The 18823-nt window shown below is 38.5% G+C and overlaps 1 protein-coding gene across 1 annotated transcript in view; it reads left to right on the plus strand.

The window, feature by feature from the left end:
- The window catches only part of TDRD5 (tudor domain containing 5), a 94679-nt gene that overhangs the window by 53184 nt on the left and 22672 nt on the right, over positions 1–18823 (plus strand). Inside the window, exons 8-13 of the mRNA XM_030303272.1 lie at positions 2581–2801; positions 7915–8127; positions 8666–8732; positions 12905–13105; positions 14098–14256; positions 17072–17230. Of these exons, the coding sequence (XP_030159132.1) occupies positions 2581–2801; positions 7915–8127; positions 8666–8732; positions 12905–13105; positions 14098–14256; positions 17072–17230 (1020 nt within the window). The remainder of the gene's footprint in view (positions 1–2580; positions 2802–7914; positions 8128–8665; positions 8733–12904; positions 13106–14097; positions 14257–17071; positions 17231–18823) is intronic.

Consider the following 18823-nt stretch of genomic DNA (forward strand, 5'->3'; position numbering starts at 1 on the left):
TGGGAGGGGGGGATGGGCTAATTGGTAAGGGCCACTAAGGAATCTACTCCTGAAATCATTGTTGCACTATATGCTAACTTATTTGGATGTAAATTTTAAAAAATAAAATTAAAAAATATAAAAATAATTTTTTTTTTAAGTTTTTGAGAGAAAGTGCAGGTGAGCATGTGAATAGGGGAGGATCAGAGAGAGCAGGGGAGGGAGAATCCCAAGCAGCTTCCACACTCAGGTCTGAGCCCAATGTGGGCCTCCATCCCACAGCTGTGAGATCATGACCTGAGCCGAAATGAAGACTTGGACACTCAATCTCCTGAGCCACCCAGGTGCCCAGAGAAACTATTGTTGATTGGAAGATTAGTGTGAAATTTATTCTTTAAAGTTACCTTTGTTGGTAGGGTTGGGTAGGAAGACTGTCTTCGTTTAGCCTGAATATTTAAAGTACCATATTTTCAATTTTGAATGGGGCAGTTGTATAACATACTTTTGACTCTTAATTTCATAAGGCAGTTTTCATATATTGTAGGTAAGGATCACCTAGGGAATTTTTTTTAATTTAATTTTTTAAATTTACATCCAAGTTAGTTAGCATGTAGTGCAACAATGATTTCAGGGGTAGATTCTTTAATGCCCCTTACCCATTTTGCCCATCCCCTCTCCCATAATCCCTCCAGTAACCCTCTGTTCTCTTTATTTGAGTCTCTTATGTTTTGTCCCCTCCATGTTTTTATATTATTTTTGCTTCCCTTCCCTTGTGTTCATCTGTTCTGTGTCTTAAAGTCCTCATATGAGTAAAGTCATATGGTATTTGTCTTTCTCTAATTTCACTTAGCATAATAACCTCTAGTTCCATCCACATATTGTAAATGGCAAGATTTAATTCTTTTTGGTTGCCGAGTAGTACTCCGTGTGTGTGTGTGTGTGTGTGTGTGTGTATACCACATCTTCTTTATCCATTCATTCATCGGTGGACATTTGGGCTCTTTCCATAATTTGGCTATTGTTGATAGTGCTGCTACAAACATTCGGGTGCATGTGTCCCTTTGAAACAGCATACCTGTATCCTTGGATAAATACCTAGTAGGGCAATTGCTGGGTTGTAGGATAGTTCTAGTTTTAATTTTTTGAAGAACCTCCAAACTGTTTTCCAGAGTGGCTGCACCAGTTTGTATTCGCACCAGCAGTGCAGAAGAGATACTTTCTCCACATCCTCTCCAACATCTGTTGTTGCCTGAGTTGTTAATGTTAGCCATTCTGACTGGTGTAAGGTCTCATTGTGGTTTTGATTTGTATTTCCCTGATGATGAGTGATGTGGAGCATTTTTTCATATGTCAGTTGGCCATCTGGATGTCTTCTTTGGGGAGGTGTCTATTCGGGTCTTCTGCCCATTTCTTCACTTGATTATTTGTTTTCTTGGGTGTTGAGTTTGATAAGTTCTTTATAGATTTTGGATACTAACCCTTTATCTGATGTGTTGTTTGCAAGTATCTTCTCCTGTTCTGTAGGTTGCCTTTTAGTTTTGCTGATTGTTTCCTTCGCTGTGTAGAAGCTTTTTATTTTGATGAGGTCCCAATTGTTCATTTTTGCTTTTGTTTCCCTTGCCTCTGGAGACGTGTTGAGTAAGAAGTTGCTGTGGCCAAGATCAAAGAGGTTTTTGCCTGCTTTCTCCTCAAGGATTTTGATGGCTTCCTGTCTTACATTTTGGTCTTTCATCCATTTTGAGTTTATTTTCGTGCATGGTGTAAGAAAGTGGTCCAGGTTCATTCTTCTACATATCGCTGTCCAGTTTTCCCAGCACCTTCCTTGCTGAAGAGACTGTCTTTATTCCATTGGATATTCTTTCTCCTTTGTCAAAGATTAGTTGGCCATATGTTTGTGGATCCATTTCTGGGTTCCCTGTTCTGTTCCATTGATCTGAGTGTCTGTTTTTGTGCCAATACCATACTGTTTTGATGATAGGGAATTTTGTTTTTTTAAGTTTCGAGATAGCACTAGCTGGGGAGAGGGACAGAGGGAGAGAGAGAGAAATCTCAGGCAGGATCCACGCTCAATATGAGACTCAATGTCATGAACCATGAGATATGACCTGGGCCGAAATCTGGGGTCAGACACTCAACTGACTGAGCCACCCAGTACCCTCTAGGGAATTTTTTTTTTTTAATTTTTTTTTTTTAACATTTGTTTATTTTTGAGACAGAGAGAGACAGAGCATGAATGGGGGAGGGTCAGAGAGAGGGAGACACAGAATCTGAAACAGGCTCCAGGCTCTGAGCTGTCAGCACAGAGCCCTACGCGGGGCTCGAACTCACGGACCACGAGATCATGACCTGAGCCGAAGTCGGCTGCTTAACCGACTGAGCCACCCAGGCGCCCCTCTAGGGAATTTTTTTAATACGTAATTATGGGTCCCACTTCTAGGTATTCTGAATTAGTAAGTCTGGAATAAGCCTGGGAAGCTTTGTTTTTATAATTTCCCAGGTGATTCTGATAAAGATGACTCATGAAATATACTTAGGGAAATGTCATCATAGAGTTTGAAATTTCACCCAAAGATTTCTTTTATTTCTTTTTTTAACTTGCAGCAAGTGGAAGTTGATAAGTCACAGCTCAGCCTGGCAATTGCAAACCATGATATCCCACCAGATGCTGTACGGGACAAGAAATTATGCAGACTGCCACCATTAGATACCAGTACCCTTGTGGGGGTCTTTGTGGAGTATATCATCTCTCCTAGTCAATTCTACATCCGAATCTATAGCAGGGATTCATCAGAGTTACTTGAAGACATGATGATTGAAATGCGGTAGGAATCTGTTGTTTTCAATGTATTTTTCATGTATCTCATTCTAAATCAGTACTTGTCAGCATTTTGGTTTTAGAGCTTTTAGCAGTTAAGGACTTGAGAGCTTTTGTTTACTGATATTTATCTTAGAAATTAAAACTGCAGCATGTAAAAAAATTTTGTTTAAAAAAACAGTAAGTCCATTTGTGTGGATATAAATAACATATTTCTATGAACAGTAACTACTTTCTGGAAATTAGAATAGTGACATTATTTTACATTTTTGCTGATCTCTTTATTATCTGTCTTAATAGGGGAAAGTTTGATTTTAATGTCTGCTTTCATCTTTAATGTCTTGAGCTTCGTTGTTTTGATTGTAGTGTATGAAAACATCTGGTCACACAGATACATAGTTGTGAAGAGGAGTATTTTCTTTCTTTTGCCAAAAAAACCTATTTTTATTTTAGAGAGCATGTGAGTGGGGGTGAAGGGCAGAGGGGGAGAGAGAGAATCTTGAGCAGGCTCCATGCTCAGCATGGAGCCTGATGTGGGATTTAATCCCATAACCCTGGGATCATGACCCGAGCCAAAATGAAAAGTTGGATGCTCAACCGACTGAGCCACCCAGGCACCCCTCTTTTCAAATTTTTATTTTAATTTTAGTTAGTTAAACATACAGTGTAATATTGGTTTCAGGAGTAGAATTCACTGATTCATCACTTACATACAACACCCAGTGCTCATCACAAGTGCCCTCCTTAATACCCATCCCCCATCTAGCCAATCCCCCACCCATTTCCCTCCATTAACCCTCAGTTTGTTCTCTGTATTCAAGAGTCTCTTGTGGTTTCTCTCTGTTTTTCTCCCTTCCCATGTGATCATCTCTTTCTTAAATTCCATGTATGAGTGAAATCATATGGTGTTTGTCTTTCTGTGACTGTCTTATTTTGTTTAGTGTAATACTTTTTTGCTTCATCCACATTATTGAAAATGGCAAGATTTCATTCTTTTTGATGGATGAATGATATTCCATTGCATATATATACCACATCTTCTTTATCCATTCATCAGTCAGTGGACATTTGGGCTCTCTCCATAGTTTGGCTATTGTTAATAATGCTGCTATAAACGTCAGAGTGCATATACTTCCTTGAATCTGCATTTTTGTATCCTTTGGGTAAATACCTAGTAGTGCAAGTTCTGGATCATAAGGTAGTTCTATTTTTAACTTTCTGAGGAACCTCCATACTGTTTTCCAAAGTGGCTGCACCAGTTTGCATTCCTACCTACACTGCAAGACGGTTCCCCTTTGTCCTCATGGGAAAAGGAGTATTTTAGTAGCCTTTTTAGAAATTTGTGAATAATCTTTGATATTTAAGGAAATTTGTGAACATTCCAAAACTTGACAAGTGGTAGTTTCTTAAAGATTGGTTGCAATGTGGAATTTGAGCTTTTCATACACTGCTGTTAAAATTCATTGGTCTTCCTTTGTACTTTGAACAGATTCAGGTTTGGTTATGCTGTTTCAGGTTCCAGTGCAAAATTAAAATGCAAGTCTCCAAGTTGTAAAATTATTAAGTATTTCAAGACAGCAATAGCAGAACATTAAAGCAAGCATAAGGCACTCGGTGTAACCAGCCCTGAAAGCATCTTTTACCTTCATGTATAATTTCAAAACATCATGCATTGGAAAATACCGGTTCACTGCGTTATGTAGGTCTTCCAAATGTTGACACATTTCATCACATAGTATAAAAAATCACATTCTTTAATATCACCACTGATCTCATCAGAGAAGTATTACGTATTAGGAAGCTGTCAAACTCGTGGTGGATGCAACATTTCCAGAATCTAAATTTTCACTCGAAAGTCTTGAATTTTAACATTGATGACAAATACTGTCAGTGTTTTTCTTGAAGTGATGGGCTCACTTCATTTTTGAGAAAGTGTGCATCAGATACTCAAGTCTGAATAAACATAGTTTGATAGTAGTCATTTCAAGCAAAAATGATGTTCCATGAAAAAAATGTCTAGTTCCTCTTCCAAGTAAAAATGTTCCACAAAAACAGCTAGTTCAGTTCTCAGATGCATAATTGCTTTTCTTAAGACAACTTGAGCAGTGTTTTATGTGTCTATTACTTCCTTTTTTGTCAGATAGAATATTAAAAAGATGGTCACTCAGTGGTTGAGATTTAATATACTTAATTTTTATTGGTTTATGAAGGACATTCTTACGTGACATTGGCCTCTTTTTTTTCTTCTTCTTTGTCTTTTATTTAATGTGAGTGCATGGCGGTGACAAGTGACTGCTAGTAAAGTTTGGTGACACTGCCTTGATTTGGCTAAGGCACCTTGCTTTTACACCTTCATTACAAATGTTAATGCAGTGAAAAGGGCAAATAACTATTTTCATAGTAACACTAAAATATTAGTCTTGACCTTATGGACTTGTTAAAAGGGCATCACGGTCCTGGGGGTTTGTGAACTGCACTTGGAGAATGACTAGTTAATCTCTTTTATCTGCCGAAATATCATGTCCTTTCTTAGTAAAACACCCTGTAAAATGTGTACATTTGCAGTCACTTTAGATTTATTCATGAACAACAGTGTCTGATTTTTACATTGATGTCGTATATAAGAATAATGTATTTATTTATCCAAGAGCATTCCATCTTTTAATCTAATTTTACTGCATTATCAACTCCTCTCACCCAAGAACACCTGGTATAATGTAAGTCACATAATAAACACTTAGTAAAAATATTATATATTCCATTCCAGTATGCCTGTAAGATTTAGTACATGTTTTAAAGCACACGTACTGGCTCTATGGCCTTGAAGTTACTTTTAACTCTGGGCCTAGTCTCCTTATCTCCAAAGTAGGGATAGTACTCATACCTGCCTCACAGAGTTGGGAAGATTCAAGCACTTAGAATGGAGTCTAGCTCACCTGTTGGCTGCTATTGTTACTAATACCACATCTGCTGTGTGCTTGGGATTTGGGCATGAGCAGTATGAGGAGAAGACAGACATGGTCTTTGCCTTTGTGAACACCACGATTATCTGGGGATACAGAGAGCGGATAAGTGGGGTACTGCATGAGGCAGTAATTCTGCCTGTTGAAGGTGGAAAAAAGCTTCACAAAAGGAGATATTTGAACTAGGCTTAAAAAACAAGTAAGAATTTTCCAGTCAAAAAGGTGTGAGTGGGTATGTGTGGATCCAATCGCTGGCACCAAGGCCACTGTTGACAACAGAGTAGCGTGGTGTTCTGGGAGCAACAAAGAGGGAAGTGAAGCACCACTGCATGAGGTTGGGTGACAGTGACTGAATGTGAAACTGGAATACTGGGGAAGAGCTGGAGTATGAACACCATGGGTGGGAATTCTGACTTATTCTGTAGACAGTGTGGAGCCTCTGAAGGTTTAAGAAGGTAGGGGCATCAACAGGTTTGTATTTTAGCAAGATAACTCTCGTTGCAGTGTGGAAGATGGGTGAGTGAACAGGAGAGCATCCATTAATATGCTAGTCTTGGTAAGAGAGTGAGAGTTGAAAGAAATTGGAAAAAATTTGGGGAAGTAGTTGTCAGGTCTTGGTGACAAGAATGGGTTTGAGAAGGATGAGGGAGAAAAGGAGAATATGAAACCTGTGTTGACTTTAGAGATTGAGTAGGTTTGAGCCGGGGCTAGAAGTTTACACCTGGTGCGTCTAAGGTGACCATGGAGTAGTGAATTGACAATGTTGAGTGGACAGTAATAGTTAGGATTAGGTTTAGCCACTGCTATAGAGACATAACTTAGCCTAAGACATAGTAGCTTAAAAAAGATAAAAATTTATTTCTTCTTCCCATAGTAGTCCATATGTAAGCAGTAAAGGTGGATAAGGTAGCTCCCTGGTGTTAGGGACACAAGTGTTTTCTGTCTTGCTGTCCCAGACAGTGTGTTGCCCCATCTACATGGTCCAGCATGTAGCTCGCCATCACATCCATGAGATCCTCATTTCAGCCAGTGGGAAGGTGAATGAGAAGAAGGTAGGTGGTTGGAGATGTGCCGTTTTCTTTGAAAGACATGAGCTAGAATTTCTATACTTTTACTTTTTTTAATTGTGGTAAAATACACATAAAATTTACCATCCTAATCATGCACACTTTTTCTCACATCTCATTGCTCTGGACTTTGTATTCACATCTAGATGCTAAGGAGTCTGGGAAGTCTGAATGGCTATATACTCAGTTAAAATTCGGGATTCTATTAGGAGAATGAAAATTGGGGAACAACTAGCATCTTCTCTGTACAGCTGGAAATAAAGTTTTAAAGTTCCGAAGTGATTCAGAGTTTAAAGATCAAGATGGAGAATCATCGTTTTATTTGTAGTGTTATAAAGATATGAAAATGGATGAGATGGTATACAGAAAGAATAGTAATAGTTAATGGGTACTTAACTGTATTTGGACTCTGTGCTTAGCATTCATCTATTTTTGCTAAGGTTTTATTGTCCTCTCCATGCTCAACAAGTAAACTGAAGCACAGAAAGATAAAGTCACACAGCTAGTAAATGATGGAGTCACGATTTGAGCTCATGTGACTGGGTTCAAAGCCTGAGCTCTTATTATTTTATACTTCCTAAATGTAAGATCCCAGGGAACCTAAACTTTAAAGGCAATTAGAGAGCCAATATAAGAATAATTATTGACAGAGAAGAAGTAGGAGAAAATAGTGTCTTGGAAACTAAGTAGGATAGAGTTTGAAAGAGGATAGGATCAGGGTCATGTTGCAGAGAAAGAAGTACATCGAAAGCTGGCGAGACAGGCTATTGGATTTGGGAATTAAGGGGCCATTGGTGTCTTAAAAATGTCTATTTTAGGAAGTGCTGACGAATAAAGTTGGATTGCATTTTGTTCAGAGAATATGAGATAAAATGAGTGTATAACTTTCCATGTGAAGAAGTTTATTGATGAAGAGAAGGGATTTGGAAAAGAAAGAGGAAAATAAAATTAGTTGGTATTAATAAGCATTAACCAATCAGAAAAAGGAGGATTTTTTTTCCCTTGCTTTTTGCCAAGACTTTCTTGGTCTTGATGCATCAAATGATATTTTCTCCCTCTTTGAAATTCCCTGTTTTATGGAATTCTACAGGCGCTGCTATTCCAATCAGCTGGTTTCTGATCGATATGCCATGCCGGAGTATTTTATCCAGCCGGGACATCTCTGTTGTGTCAGGATTTCTGAGGATAAGTGGTGGTATCGGGTCATTATCCATCAAGTCCTCGGGAAACAGGAAGTTGAAGTATTCTACCCAGACTTTGGAAATATTGGAACTGTTCAGAAGTCCTCCCTAAGGTTTCTCAAGTGAGTTAACAAATCTGGTTAAATTATTACTAAGTTTTGAATCATAATGCTCATAATGCTAAAGCTGCATGGGGTTAAGATTGCTCTTTTCTCTTGCCTTCCTTTCTTCCATCCCTCTTTTTTTTTTTTTTTTTTTTTTAGTGCAAATGAACTTGGCATATGGTCCCTTAGTTTCATGTTGGGATTATAATCTCTTAGGTCTTCTTTCACATGACTGAATCTGAATGGACCATGAGACTCTAAAAAACAATCTCTTATTAAGGAAATGATTCTTGGGGTGATGCTAAGAATTGCATTTATATAGCATGAAGGTTGGTCTGTTCCTACCTATATTTTAATTGCATGGGTTTCAAGGACTATGATGTTTAAAATTTTTATTACTTAGAATGCTTTAAAGTGTAAGGCATTAATTTAAAGATGCATGAGTAAAATAGTCTGAAGTGCTGTAAACAGCTAAAATCAAGAGTGGATTAGAGATTCCATAAAATGCAGTTTTAAAACATGATGGAATATTGGGGTTTGTGATCATCTCTTGCAGGTGCTGCTACACAAAGCTCCCGGCTCAGGCCATTCCTTGTTCCTTGGCTTGGGTGAGACCAGTACAGGTATGCTTGTTCCCATTTAATCAGCAAACATTTGGTGCTGAGAACAGTCTGAGGATCTCAGGATACAAAAACAAAACCTGGAATGGGCCCTAAAAGAAATCGTTGTAGATAGTCTGGAAGATGGACTTGGAGCCAGAAGTCAGTCCTGTGCTGTGTCACATTCACTGTAGGGATATTTAATAGTGTGTGCCAGGGGTGCCTGGGTGGCTCAGTCAGTTAAGTGTCCAGCTTCAGCTTAGGTCATGATCTAGCAGTTTGTGAGTTTGAGCCTCACGTTGGGCTCAGCTCGGAGCCTGGAGCCTGCTTCAGATTCTGTCTCCTCCTCTGTCTGCCCCTCCCATGCTCATGCTCTGTCTTTGTCTCTCAATAATAAATAAACGTTAGAAAAAAAAAAAAAAAAAGCATGTGCCAGATGTGCAAAGAGAGGACTGTGCTTACATCTCTGTTGAGTCTGGTCAGGGATGACCCTGTGGTAGAGTGGAACTTTGAAGGAAGAGTAGGACTATTACTGGACACAAAAGGAAGAACATTCGAGACGAAGGGAAAAGTAACATAAAACATCTCAAATTTGAGAAATGTGAAGTGGCTCTGCCTCTGTGGCAGCACGTGAGCTGGAGTTGATGGACGGCAAGCTATGCCAGAGAAATAGGGCCCTGTGGTGGGGATCCGTATCCATGTTCAGGAGTCTACGCGTTGTCCTGTAGATATGGGGGAGCAACTGAAGGGCATACCTCAGGAACTGCTGTACTCAGTTATGTGGGGTTTTTTTTGAAGAATTCTCTAGTAATGTAGTTGCGCGAGATGAGTGGGATGAAGCAGGAGGCATCTTCATCCACAGAGATACATTTGTTTATGTAATTAAGATTATCGTGCACCTGACTTTGTGTTTTTCCCTCAGAACTCTTAAATATATGTGGCATACACACTTATTACACCACATTTGTTTACCTTATCATTTGCTTACATGTACATGCATTATTCCTTAAAACTTTTTTTTTATCTGGAAAACTCAGTAAAAGGAAAGAAAAAGAAGAAAACATGATCTGTTATTCTACCATTCAGACACATTCAGTTTAGAAATTTGATGTGTGTTCCTTTCAATTTAGTTTATTGGATATTGGGGGGGGTCAGGGTTTTTGTAGGGTTTCCAGGGTTACATAAAATAGTAATCATATTCTTCACTCAGCATTATTATAGCATAAATTTATGTGTTGCCCTAGTTCTCAATTTTCATAGATTCACAGTAATCTCTTAGGTAAGTGTCTATCATAGGTTAACTGTCCCTTTACTGTTAGACATTCAATCTGTTTTGATGTTATTGTGAATAATGTATGCAGTTACGATTTTTGTGCAAGTCAGTATTCAGGATTGTTTTTCTAGGGTGCATGTTAGCCTTGACCAGGCTTCTCTTTACTACTACCAGGAAGCTCAGGGCTAAATTTGTGACCCACTTGTAGGTAGTGGTCATTATTCTCATATTATTCAGATGGCTTCCATTTTTGTTTCTCTTTTTGTTTTCTTATTTCCTTCTTGAAATTCTTCTGACCTTAGGGCTTTTGCCGGTTCTGATCTTTGGAATAGCTTGTTCAAAGAACTCTCATGGGTGGTTCCTTTTTGTCATTCAGATTTAAGCTCAGATGTTATTTCCCCAAGAAGGACTTCCTTGACCATGGTGCCAATTGAAAGTACACATTTCCACTTCGTTGTCACTTTATCTTTATAATACCGTCGGGTATGATCTTAATTATTTGTTCACATACACAGGGTAAGCTCCTGAGATGAGGGGCATTGTCTCTTTACCACTGTACCTCTGATGCTTAGATGAATGGTTGTTTTATGGTAGGTGCTTAATAAATGTTTATAACTAAGTGAATGACTCTCACTGTATTTCTGCATCTTTTTCCTGGTTTCAAAAATAGTAAATGCATTTGGTAATGGAAGAGTAGCATGGTGGGATGACTACTCCCATAGACAAAATCCAAAGCAGGCAGAGAAGCAGAAATCTATCCTTGGAGGTCAAGCTGCAGTAGGTAAGATCAGGAAATTTTCAGCTTCTATCCTGGGGTCACTCCCCAGTCCATAGCCTTGCTGGCTTGAAGAGTTAGAAGACATCATTTGGGACTGGCTGAAGCTGAGAGTTAAGGGAGAAATGCTTGAAGGGAGGGAGCCACAGAATGGGTGTTCCAAAATCAGTGCATGCAATCTGCCCAAATCCTTAGTTGATTACTAAACTCTGCTGGTGCTAGGAGAACCTAGTGGCCCTGGTGAAAAATCACTGGCTTACCTATTCTTTCTTTTTCTCACCCTGCATGCATCATTTGGAAGTTTTTAAATAATTCCATTAAGTAACACACTATATTATTTTAGGGATTCCTCTAGGACATAAACACATCTGTATGTAAAGATGCAAGAACATTAGAACATAAAGAACTTTCTTCTTTAACCTCCTCTGCTGATCTGTTTTTGTTGTATAATTATTGTTATTGTTTTTAACCCCTCAACAAATTGACCACATAAAATAACGTGCATTTAGATTTAGTCATGTATTTCTCAGTTTCTTGGCTCTTTGTTCTCACCACTCAAACCCTACGGGAACATTTTGCTTGTATTTAAACTGTATCCTTTAAGATTTCATTTTGTGAGGGTTTGCTGATGGCAAACTTAGTTATGTTTACCTGGAAACATAACTTTGCACTTAATTTTGGAAGATACATTCACTAGGTGTAGAATTTTAGGTTGGCAGGTAATACATTTAGTGAATTGAAGATCTCATCACAGTGGCTTCTGGTCTCCCTTACCTTATTGGAGAGGTCAGTAGTTGGTCTGATGGATGTTCCTTTGAAGGCAGTGTCCTTTTTGTCTGTAGCTCTTTGTAACATTTCCTGTTGGTTGCTTGTAGCTTCAGTGTTAGTATCTTTATGTGTGAATGTATTCTTATTTATCCTACTTTGTGGTTCATTGAATTCCATTTTATCTGTGCTTTGTTACTTTTTATTAAATTTGGCAAATTCCCAGCCATTATCTCTTCAGTTATTTATTGTCTTTCCCATTATTCATATTTATATTCCATCTGTCTCTGTTTTTACGTCTGTTTTTCCAGGACCACAATTGAACGTATGTTAAACTTTCTCAATTTATCTTCTGTATTTTTTAACCTCTCTTCTGTATTTTACATATTTCTGTCTTTCCATGTTGCGTTCTGGGTATTTTTTTCCCAAATTATCTTCCACTTTACTGATTTACTCTTTAATTCTACCAAATCTGCTACTGAATCAACCTATTGGGTTTTAAGTTTTGGTTATGGTGTTGTTACTTTCTAAAAGTTCTCTTTGACCTGTAATTTTGCTAGATAAATTTTTATAGATTGCTGATACTTGTAAAAGCTTTCAAATCTTTTTTGTTTTTGCTTGAAGTGTAGTAAGTCTAGTTGTTTATAATTGTCTGGGAAATCAAATATCTAAAGTTTTTGAAGGTTTATGTTGTTCCTCCTTGTTCTTACTTGTGATTTGTTGTTTCTTTGTGTGCCTTTTATCTTTGCCTGCATACTTTTCATTGTCTTTGAAAAATTTTTTGTAAGAATGTTTGAATAATATGGGCTGAGACTGCCTACCTCTAGAGAGATCTGCATTGTTCCTACCAGGTGCCTAGGAATACTACCAGTCTGGAATCACCTTAATTTAGATGAACAACTTGAGGATTTGTGTACTGTCCAGGTGATGTGAAAATTGAACTGCAAATCCATGTGAAGGCTAGTTTATTTCTTTTCCTTTTTAAGGTAAAATAGTTCCCACTTTCCCTTTAATTTTGTCCTGATAATAATGTTACTCTTGATAGTTCTTGGATACTTTTGGACATATTTTAAAAATACTTTAGAAATTTCAGTTGTTTCTGTGGGAGAGTTAGTCCGGTAATTTAACCATTTCTGAAAACGGAAGTTTTTCACCACGTAAATGATAAAAGATTTTCTACAGTCACATTTTTCATAATTTTTCCTTTTTTCTTACTTTTCTCATTCCCAATCATAACTATCCTGAAGTGTGTTATTCTAGTACTGTTACGGTTTTGTTTTTCGACTAAAATCTCTAGTTCATTAGGAATTTATTTTTGTGTATGGTTACTATAATTCATGTTTGAATTTATCATCTAAATCTCATGTCTTGATTCTATTTCAGGAACACTGGACGTCCAGAGCTATTTTGCAGTTCCAGAAGTTGTGTGGTTTGAAGCCATTAGTGGGGGTAGTGGATGAATATGTAGATGGAATCCTTAACATTTTTCTCTGTGATACATCCTCAAATGAAGACATCTACTTCCATCATGTCTTGAGAACAGAGGGCCATGCTATTGTTTGCCGAGAAAACGTCCCTTCTAAGGTGGATCAGTCGGGATGTACTGTGTAATAGATTTTATTTAATCTCAGCCCTTGAAGGTGTAAGAGAATTTAATGCAGGAGGTTATTTGATATACTCTTTAATCTTGGAGACATTTGTAAGATTCCTGCCCTCTTAATGCAGAGCACTCTCTTAATTTTCAAATAACCACAAAAGATACATTTGGCTTATTGTTCTTTAGAATGTGAGTGCTTGTATTTTAAATTTTTTTTTTTTTTTCAACGTTTATTTATTTTTGGGACAGAGAGAGACAGAGCATGAACGGGGGAGGGGCAGAGAGAGAGGGAGACACAGAATCGGAAACAGGCTCCAGGCTCCGAGCCATCAGCCCAGAGCCCGATGCGGGGCTCGAACTCACGGACCGCGAGATCGTGACCTGGCTGAAGTCGGACGCTTAACCGACTGCGCCACCCAGGCGCCCCAGAGTGCTTGTATTTTAAATAATTGATTTGAGGATTCAATCTTACCTCAGACTTTTTTTTTTTTAATTAAAAAAAAAATTTTTTTTTTTTTTAACATTTATTTATTTTTGAGACAGAGAGAGACAGAGCATGAGCAGGGGAGGGTCAGAGAGAGAGGGAGACACAGAATCCGAAACAGGCTCCAGGCTCTGAGCTGTCAGCCCAGAGCCCGATGCGGGGCTCGAACTCACGGACCGCGAGATCGTGACCTGAGCCAAAGTCGGATGCCCAACCGTCTGAGCCACCCAGGCACCCCACCTCAGACTATTTTCTTGGAGGTCATCTTAGAGAAGACAGCAGTCTCTTATTTTGCAAATATTGATAGTGATGTCTGTATCACTGTTAATATTGATGTTGATAATTTTTGTGACTAGGAAAAATTGTCACTATGGAAAATTTTTTAACTGTTAAGTTTTTGAAGATAATACATTTCCACAACACTTGAAAATTATGAAGTGCTAACTTTTTAATTGTTTTCTCTAATTAACCTCTTCCTTCTTTTTTTAATCCTAGGGTTTCAGAGAACTCAACCCTTTAGCTTTATATACTAAGTCTGATGCAGGACCAGAGGACGTGGTCCTGACAGAACTGGGTTATCCTTCCCAGCAACGCTATTTTAACAAAGACCGAGAGATAAGTCCACAATCAAAGGAGAGTGAGTTATATACCCTGGTAAGAGTTTTTTTGCAAATATTATTATAATTGTTTTTATTATTATTAACATTTAATGAGTACCTGCTATATGCCAGCCCCTATAAAAAGCACTTTTCAGCATAACGTATTATTTAATTCTTATAAAATCCCTGTGATAAAGTTACCATAATTGTTCTTATTTTAAAATTTATTTTTGGAGACGCCTCGGTGGCTCAGTCGGTTAAGCATCCGACTTCGACTCAGGTCATATTCTTGAGGTTTGTGGGTTCCAGCCCTATGTTGGGCTCTGTGCTGACATCTCAGAGCCTGGAGCCTACTTTAGATTCTGTGTCTCATTATCTGTCTGTCCCTCTCCCACTTGCGCTCTGTCTCTCTGTCTCAAAAATAAAATAATAAAAATAAAATTTATTTTTTTAATATTTTTTTATTTGGGGGGTGGGCAGAGAGAGAGGGAGAGAGAGAATCCTGAGCAGGTTTCACGACACGGGGCTCAATCTCACAACCGTGAGATCACAACCGTCCGAAATCAAGAGTCGGACACTTAACTGACTGAGTCACCCAGGCTCCCAATCGTTATTTTATAGATGAGGATCTGAGGCTTTCCAAACCTAGGAAACTTTGGAAACTTTATGCAATGATCTTAACAGTACCTTGTCTCTCATTATTTGGTTTGAACCTTTGCTTCAGGAATGCCTGGGTGGTTCAGCTGGTTGAACGTCTCTTGATTTGAGTGACTCTTGATTTCACCTCAGGTCATGATCTCCTGGTTCGTGAGTTCGAGCCCAGTGTTGGGCTCTGTGCTGATGGTGTAGAGCCTGCTTGGGATTCTCTTTCTCTCTCCTTCTCATTCTTCTCCTCCCCTGCTTGTTCTCTCTCTCTCTCTCTCTCTCTCTCTCTCTCTCTCTCTCTGTCTCCTCTTTCTTTCTCTCTTCCTCCCTCCCTCCCTCCCTCCCTCCCTCCCTCCCTCTCTCTCTCACTCTCTCAGAATGAATAAATACACTTAAAACCCAGAAGTCTTTGCTTCAGTCATGCTTTCTTCTGTATTATTTCTTGCATATGCTAAATCCCATGGCTGCCTTGGTGCATTTGTGAGTTTACCTATACTCATCCAAATGCTGTTCTTCCCTCTGCGCACTTCAGACTCTTCATACTTTATTTCTTTCTCTGTAAACCTTGGTGACTCCCACCCACAATAATAACAATATTAGTATCATTACTATGACTATTGTAATTATGTATTATTCCAGCCAACAAATTAAATAAAATTAAAAAAAATTAGCAACAGCAACCTTTATTGAACTTGTACTACATGGGAGGGGCTGTTTGAAGCACTCACATGTACTGGTTAATTTAGTCTTCACGATCACTTTTACCAGCTTGGTATTTTAGTATCTCTGTTTTAGATATAAGTAAAGTGAAGCACATAGTAAGAACTTAAATGATTTTTGAACAAATCAGTATGTCCTCTGAGTCTTCTATTCCTCATGACAACAACAAGTATTGGGCTACGAATACAGGGTGTGTTCAATTTGAGAACCAAACATGTTTTGAGCACAGCAAGCCTTTTTACTCTCTTTGAAGAAAATAAGAAAAGGGTATTTTGCTTAAATAGGATTTATATATTTGACTTGTAAAATCAAATTGTGGATATGATCTTAATATTTTTAGTAGACATTTACAAAGTATTTGATAAAAAGGGAAGGCCAGTTTGACCACTGGGAGATTAACCTGTTCTGGAAAATATGTATGAATGTTTATTGCTGCATGTTTGAAACAGTAAAAGAGTTTTAGATTTCTAGTTTATGTTAAAATTTTAGGCTTGTTTGGCCCATAACACTTTCTGCAGCCTGAATTTTCTTAATATTTATTACTTGATTAGAACAATTATATTTCCTGATTCTTAAATAGTGGCTTGAATACAACCTTTGTAATTTTAGAATATCCTGTCATTATTGTATTGATCATAGTTCAGTCCCGAAAATGAAATAAGGCCATCTTTTCTGCAAAAGAGATAAGACTTAAAATTCTCGTATCCCACCCCCACCTATATTTTAACATTTTAAGACCCTCCCCCACCCCTGAAACCCAGCCCCTGGCACCCCCCCCCCCCCGCCCACCCGCCATATACCTGGTTCCTTATAATTCCTACTCTCCTTTTAAGCATCCTGACAGTTTGTGTTACCTCTTTCATTGCATCTTCTCAGGCGTCTTCCTCCCCAGCAATATTTTGGTCATGTCTCTGTGATGGTTCTACACTGAAGGTTGTATGTTGATTATCTGATTGTGTGTCTTCCTTCTATATTTTGAGTTCCTTAAGAGCTGGGACATGCTGCACTCATCTCTGTATCCACAGAGCTACCCTGGGTACATTTCATAATGTGTGCTCAACAAATGCTTATTGGCTTGGACAGTTTAGCAGGATAGGAAGATACAGGGTCATGGATAAAGTTAGAAAATAATGTAGCATTTGTGTGACCCATAGTGAAAAATTCCTCCTAGAATGTATGGGCATACAGATTTTAGAAACAGCATTAGTGTAGAAAATAAGTTCTTTAAAACAATTTTTTTTACCATTTATTTTTGAGAGACAGCATGAGTGGGGGAGGGGCAGAGTGGGGGAGGGGCTGAGAGGGGCACAGAATTCGACGCAGGCTCCAGGCTCTGAGCTGTCAACACAGAGCCTGACATGGAGCTTGAACCCACAAACCATGAGATCATGACCTGAGCTGAAGTCGGACGCTTAACTGACTGAGCCACCCAGGTGCCCCTGTAGAAAATAATTTCTAAAATAATTATTTTAGAAAATAATTCCTTCTTTCATATTTACAAGCAGGATATTAATGATGAAAAGGCTTTCAGTCACCTTAAATCTGAGTTAAAGGAGCCATTAAAGGATTCTGAATTCAGTTCTTTGAAAACCCAAGATAAGAGCTGTGGAGAAGATCCCAAGTGGTCCTTCCCAGAGCTGAAGGATCTGAAGGAAGAAAATGAGGTAGGAGAAGGAAGGAGTTATTTGAAAATGTGATTAATATAATTAATTCACAAGTGAAGGGGATTGGAATAAAATAGCTCTTTACATTCTGCTTTCAGTGCCATCAGAGCACCTTTCACAGATGAATTACATTTTCTCTACAACTGTCACCAACACCAAAGTTGAAGCAACATAGTCTTGATCACAAAAAAGGAAAGGCATTATCTGGCTTTGATGTGTTAGTTTCTATCTTGTTGCTTCGGATGGTCTTCAAGAATTGTGTAGTGATTAGAAACTAGTATTGAGAAACAATATTGGGAAAACCCAAGAGGAAAAGTGTTGACAGCATTATTGGAGGATGTATTGTATTTTGATTTTCTTATGTTTTAAAATGTTTATTTTCAGAGGCAGAGAGAGAGAGAACGTGTGTACTAGAGTGAGCAAAGGAGAGGCAGAGAGAAAGGGGGTGAGAGAATCCCAAGCAGGTTTCATGCTGTCAGCACAGACCCTGATGCAGGTCCGATCCCACAAATCGTGAGATCATGACCTTATTTGAAATCAAGGGTTGGATGCTCAACCAATTGAGACACCCAGGCACCCCTTATTTTTATTTTAATCAAATGTTTATGTACACCTACCTTAGAGTGACCTATAATCCCTTCCTCTGCATTTTGTATTTCGCAGAGCAACCATTTCATCTCTTTTAGCTGCTGCTTTTGGAATTTACTTCTATTTCTTTCATTAAATAACATGCTTATGTTGTTATTTACTGAATTTTCTGTGTTATGTCCCTCTATGAATGATGAGGGTTTAGTTCTCTTTAATCCCTTCACCTCACCACATACACACACACACACACACACACACACACACACACACACACACATCCTTTCTGCCCCCTCCCCCTCCATCTTACTAATGTTGTTAAACTTTTGTTTTTAATGTTTTTTTATTTTTGAGAGATAGACAGAGTGTGAGTGGGGGAGGAGCAGAGAGAGAGGGAGACACAGAATCCGAAGCAGGCTCCAGGCTCTGAGCTGTCAGCACAGAACCTGTCGTGGGGCCAGGCTCGAACTCACGAACCGCGAGATCATGACCTGAGCTGAAGTCGGACACTTAACGACTGAGCCACCCAGGCGCCCCTTACTAATCTTGTTATATACCACGCTTTCCATTAGATCAATATTTACATTATTATGACTGTGAATGGTATTGACAGTCAAGTAGTATGCTGTAGCAACTTTTCCTTTCCAGAATGACTTTTTATTTTCTCTAGTGTTAGGATTTCTTTGTTTTTAAATCAACGTAGAGTAAAATTGACTTTCTTCTGGTGTATTGTCCTATAAACTTTAATACATGTATCAATTTGTGTAACTGTCATTATAATCAGGATACAAGATGGTTCAATCACTGGACAAACCTCCCTGGTGCTATCCCTTTATAATCAGTCTTCCCACATCCTCAACTCTTAGCAACCATTGATTTGTTTTCCGTCACTATGTGAGTTTTCCATTTCTAAGGTGTCATGTAAGTGGAATCAGAGACTATGTAACTTTTTGAGACTGGTGTCTTCAGTTTAGCATGGTACCTTTGGGATTTATCCAAATTGTTGCA

The sequence above is a fragment of the Lynx canadensis genome, chromosome F1, assembly GCF_007474595.2.
Source record: "Lynx canadensis isolate LIC74 chromosome F1, mLynCan4.pri.v2, whole genome shotgun sequence".
NCBI classification, from domain to species: Eukaryota; Metazoa; Chordata; class Mammalia; order Carnivora; family Felidae; genus Lynx; species Lynx canadensis.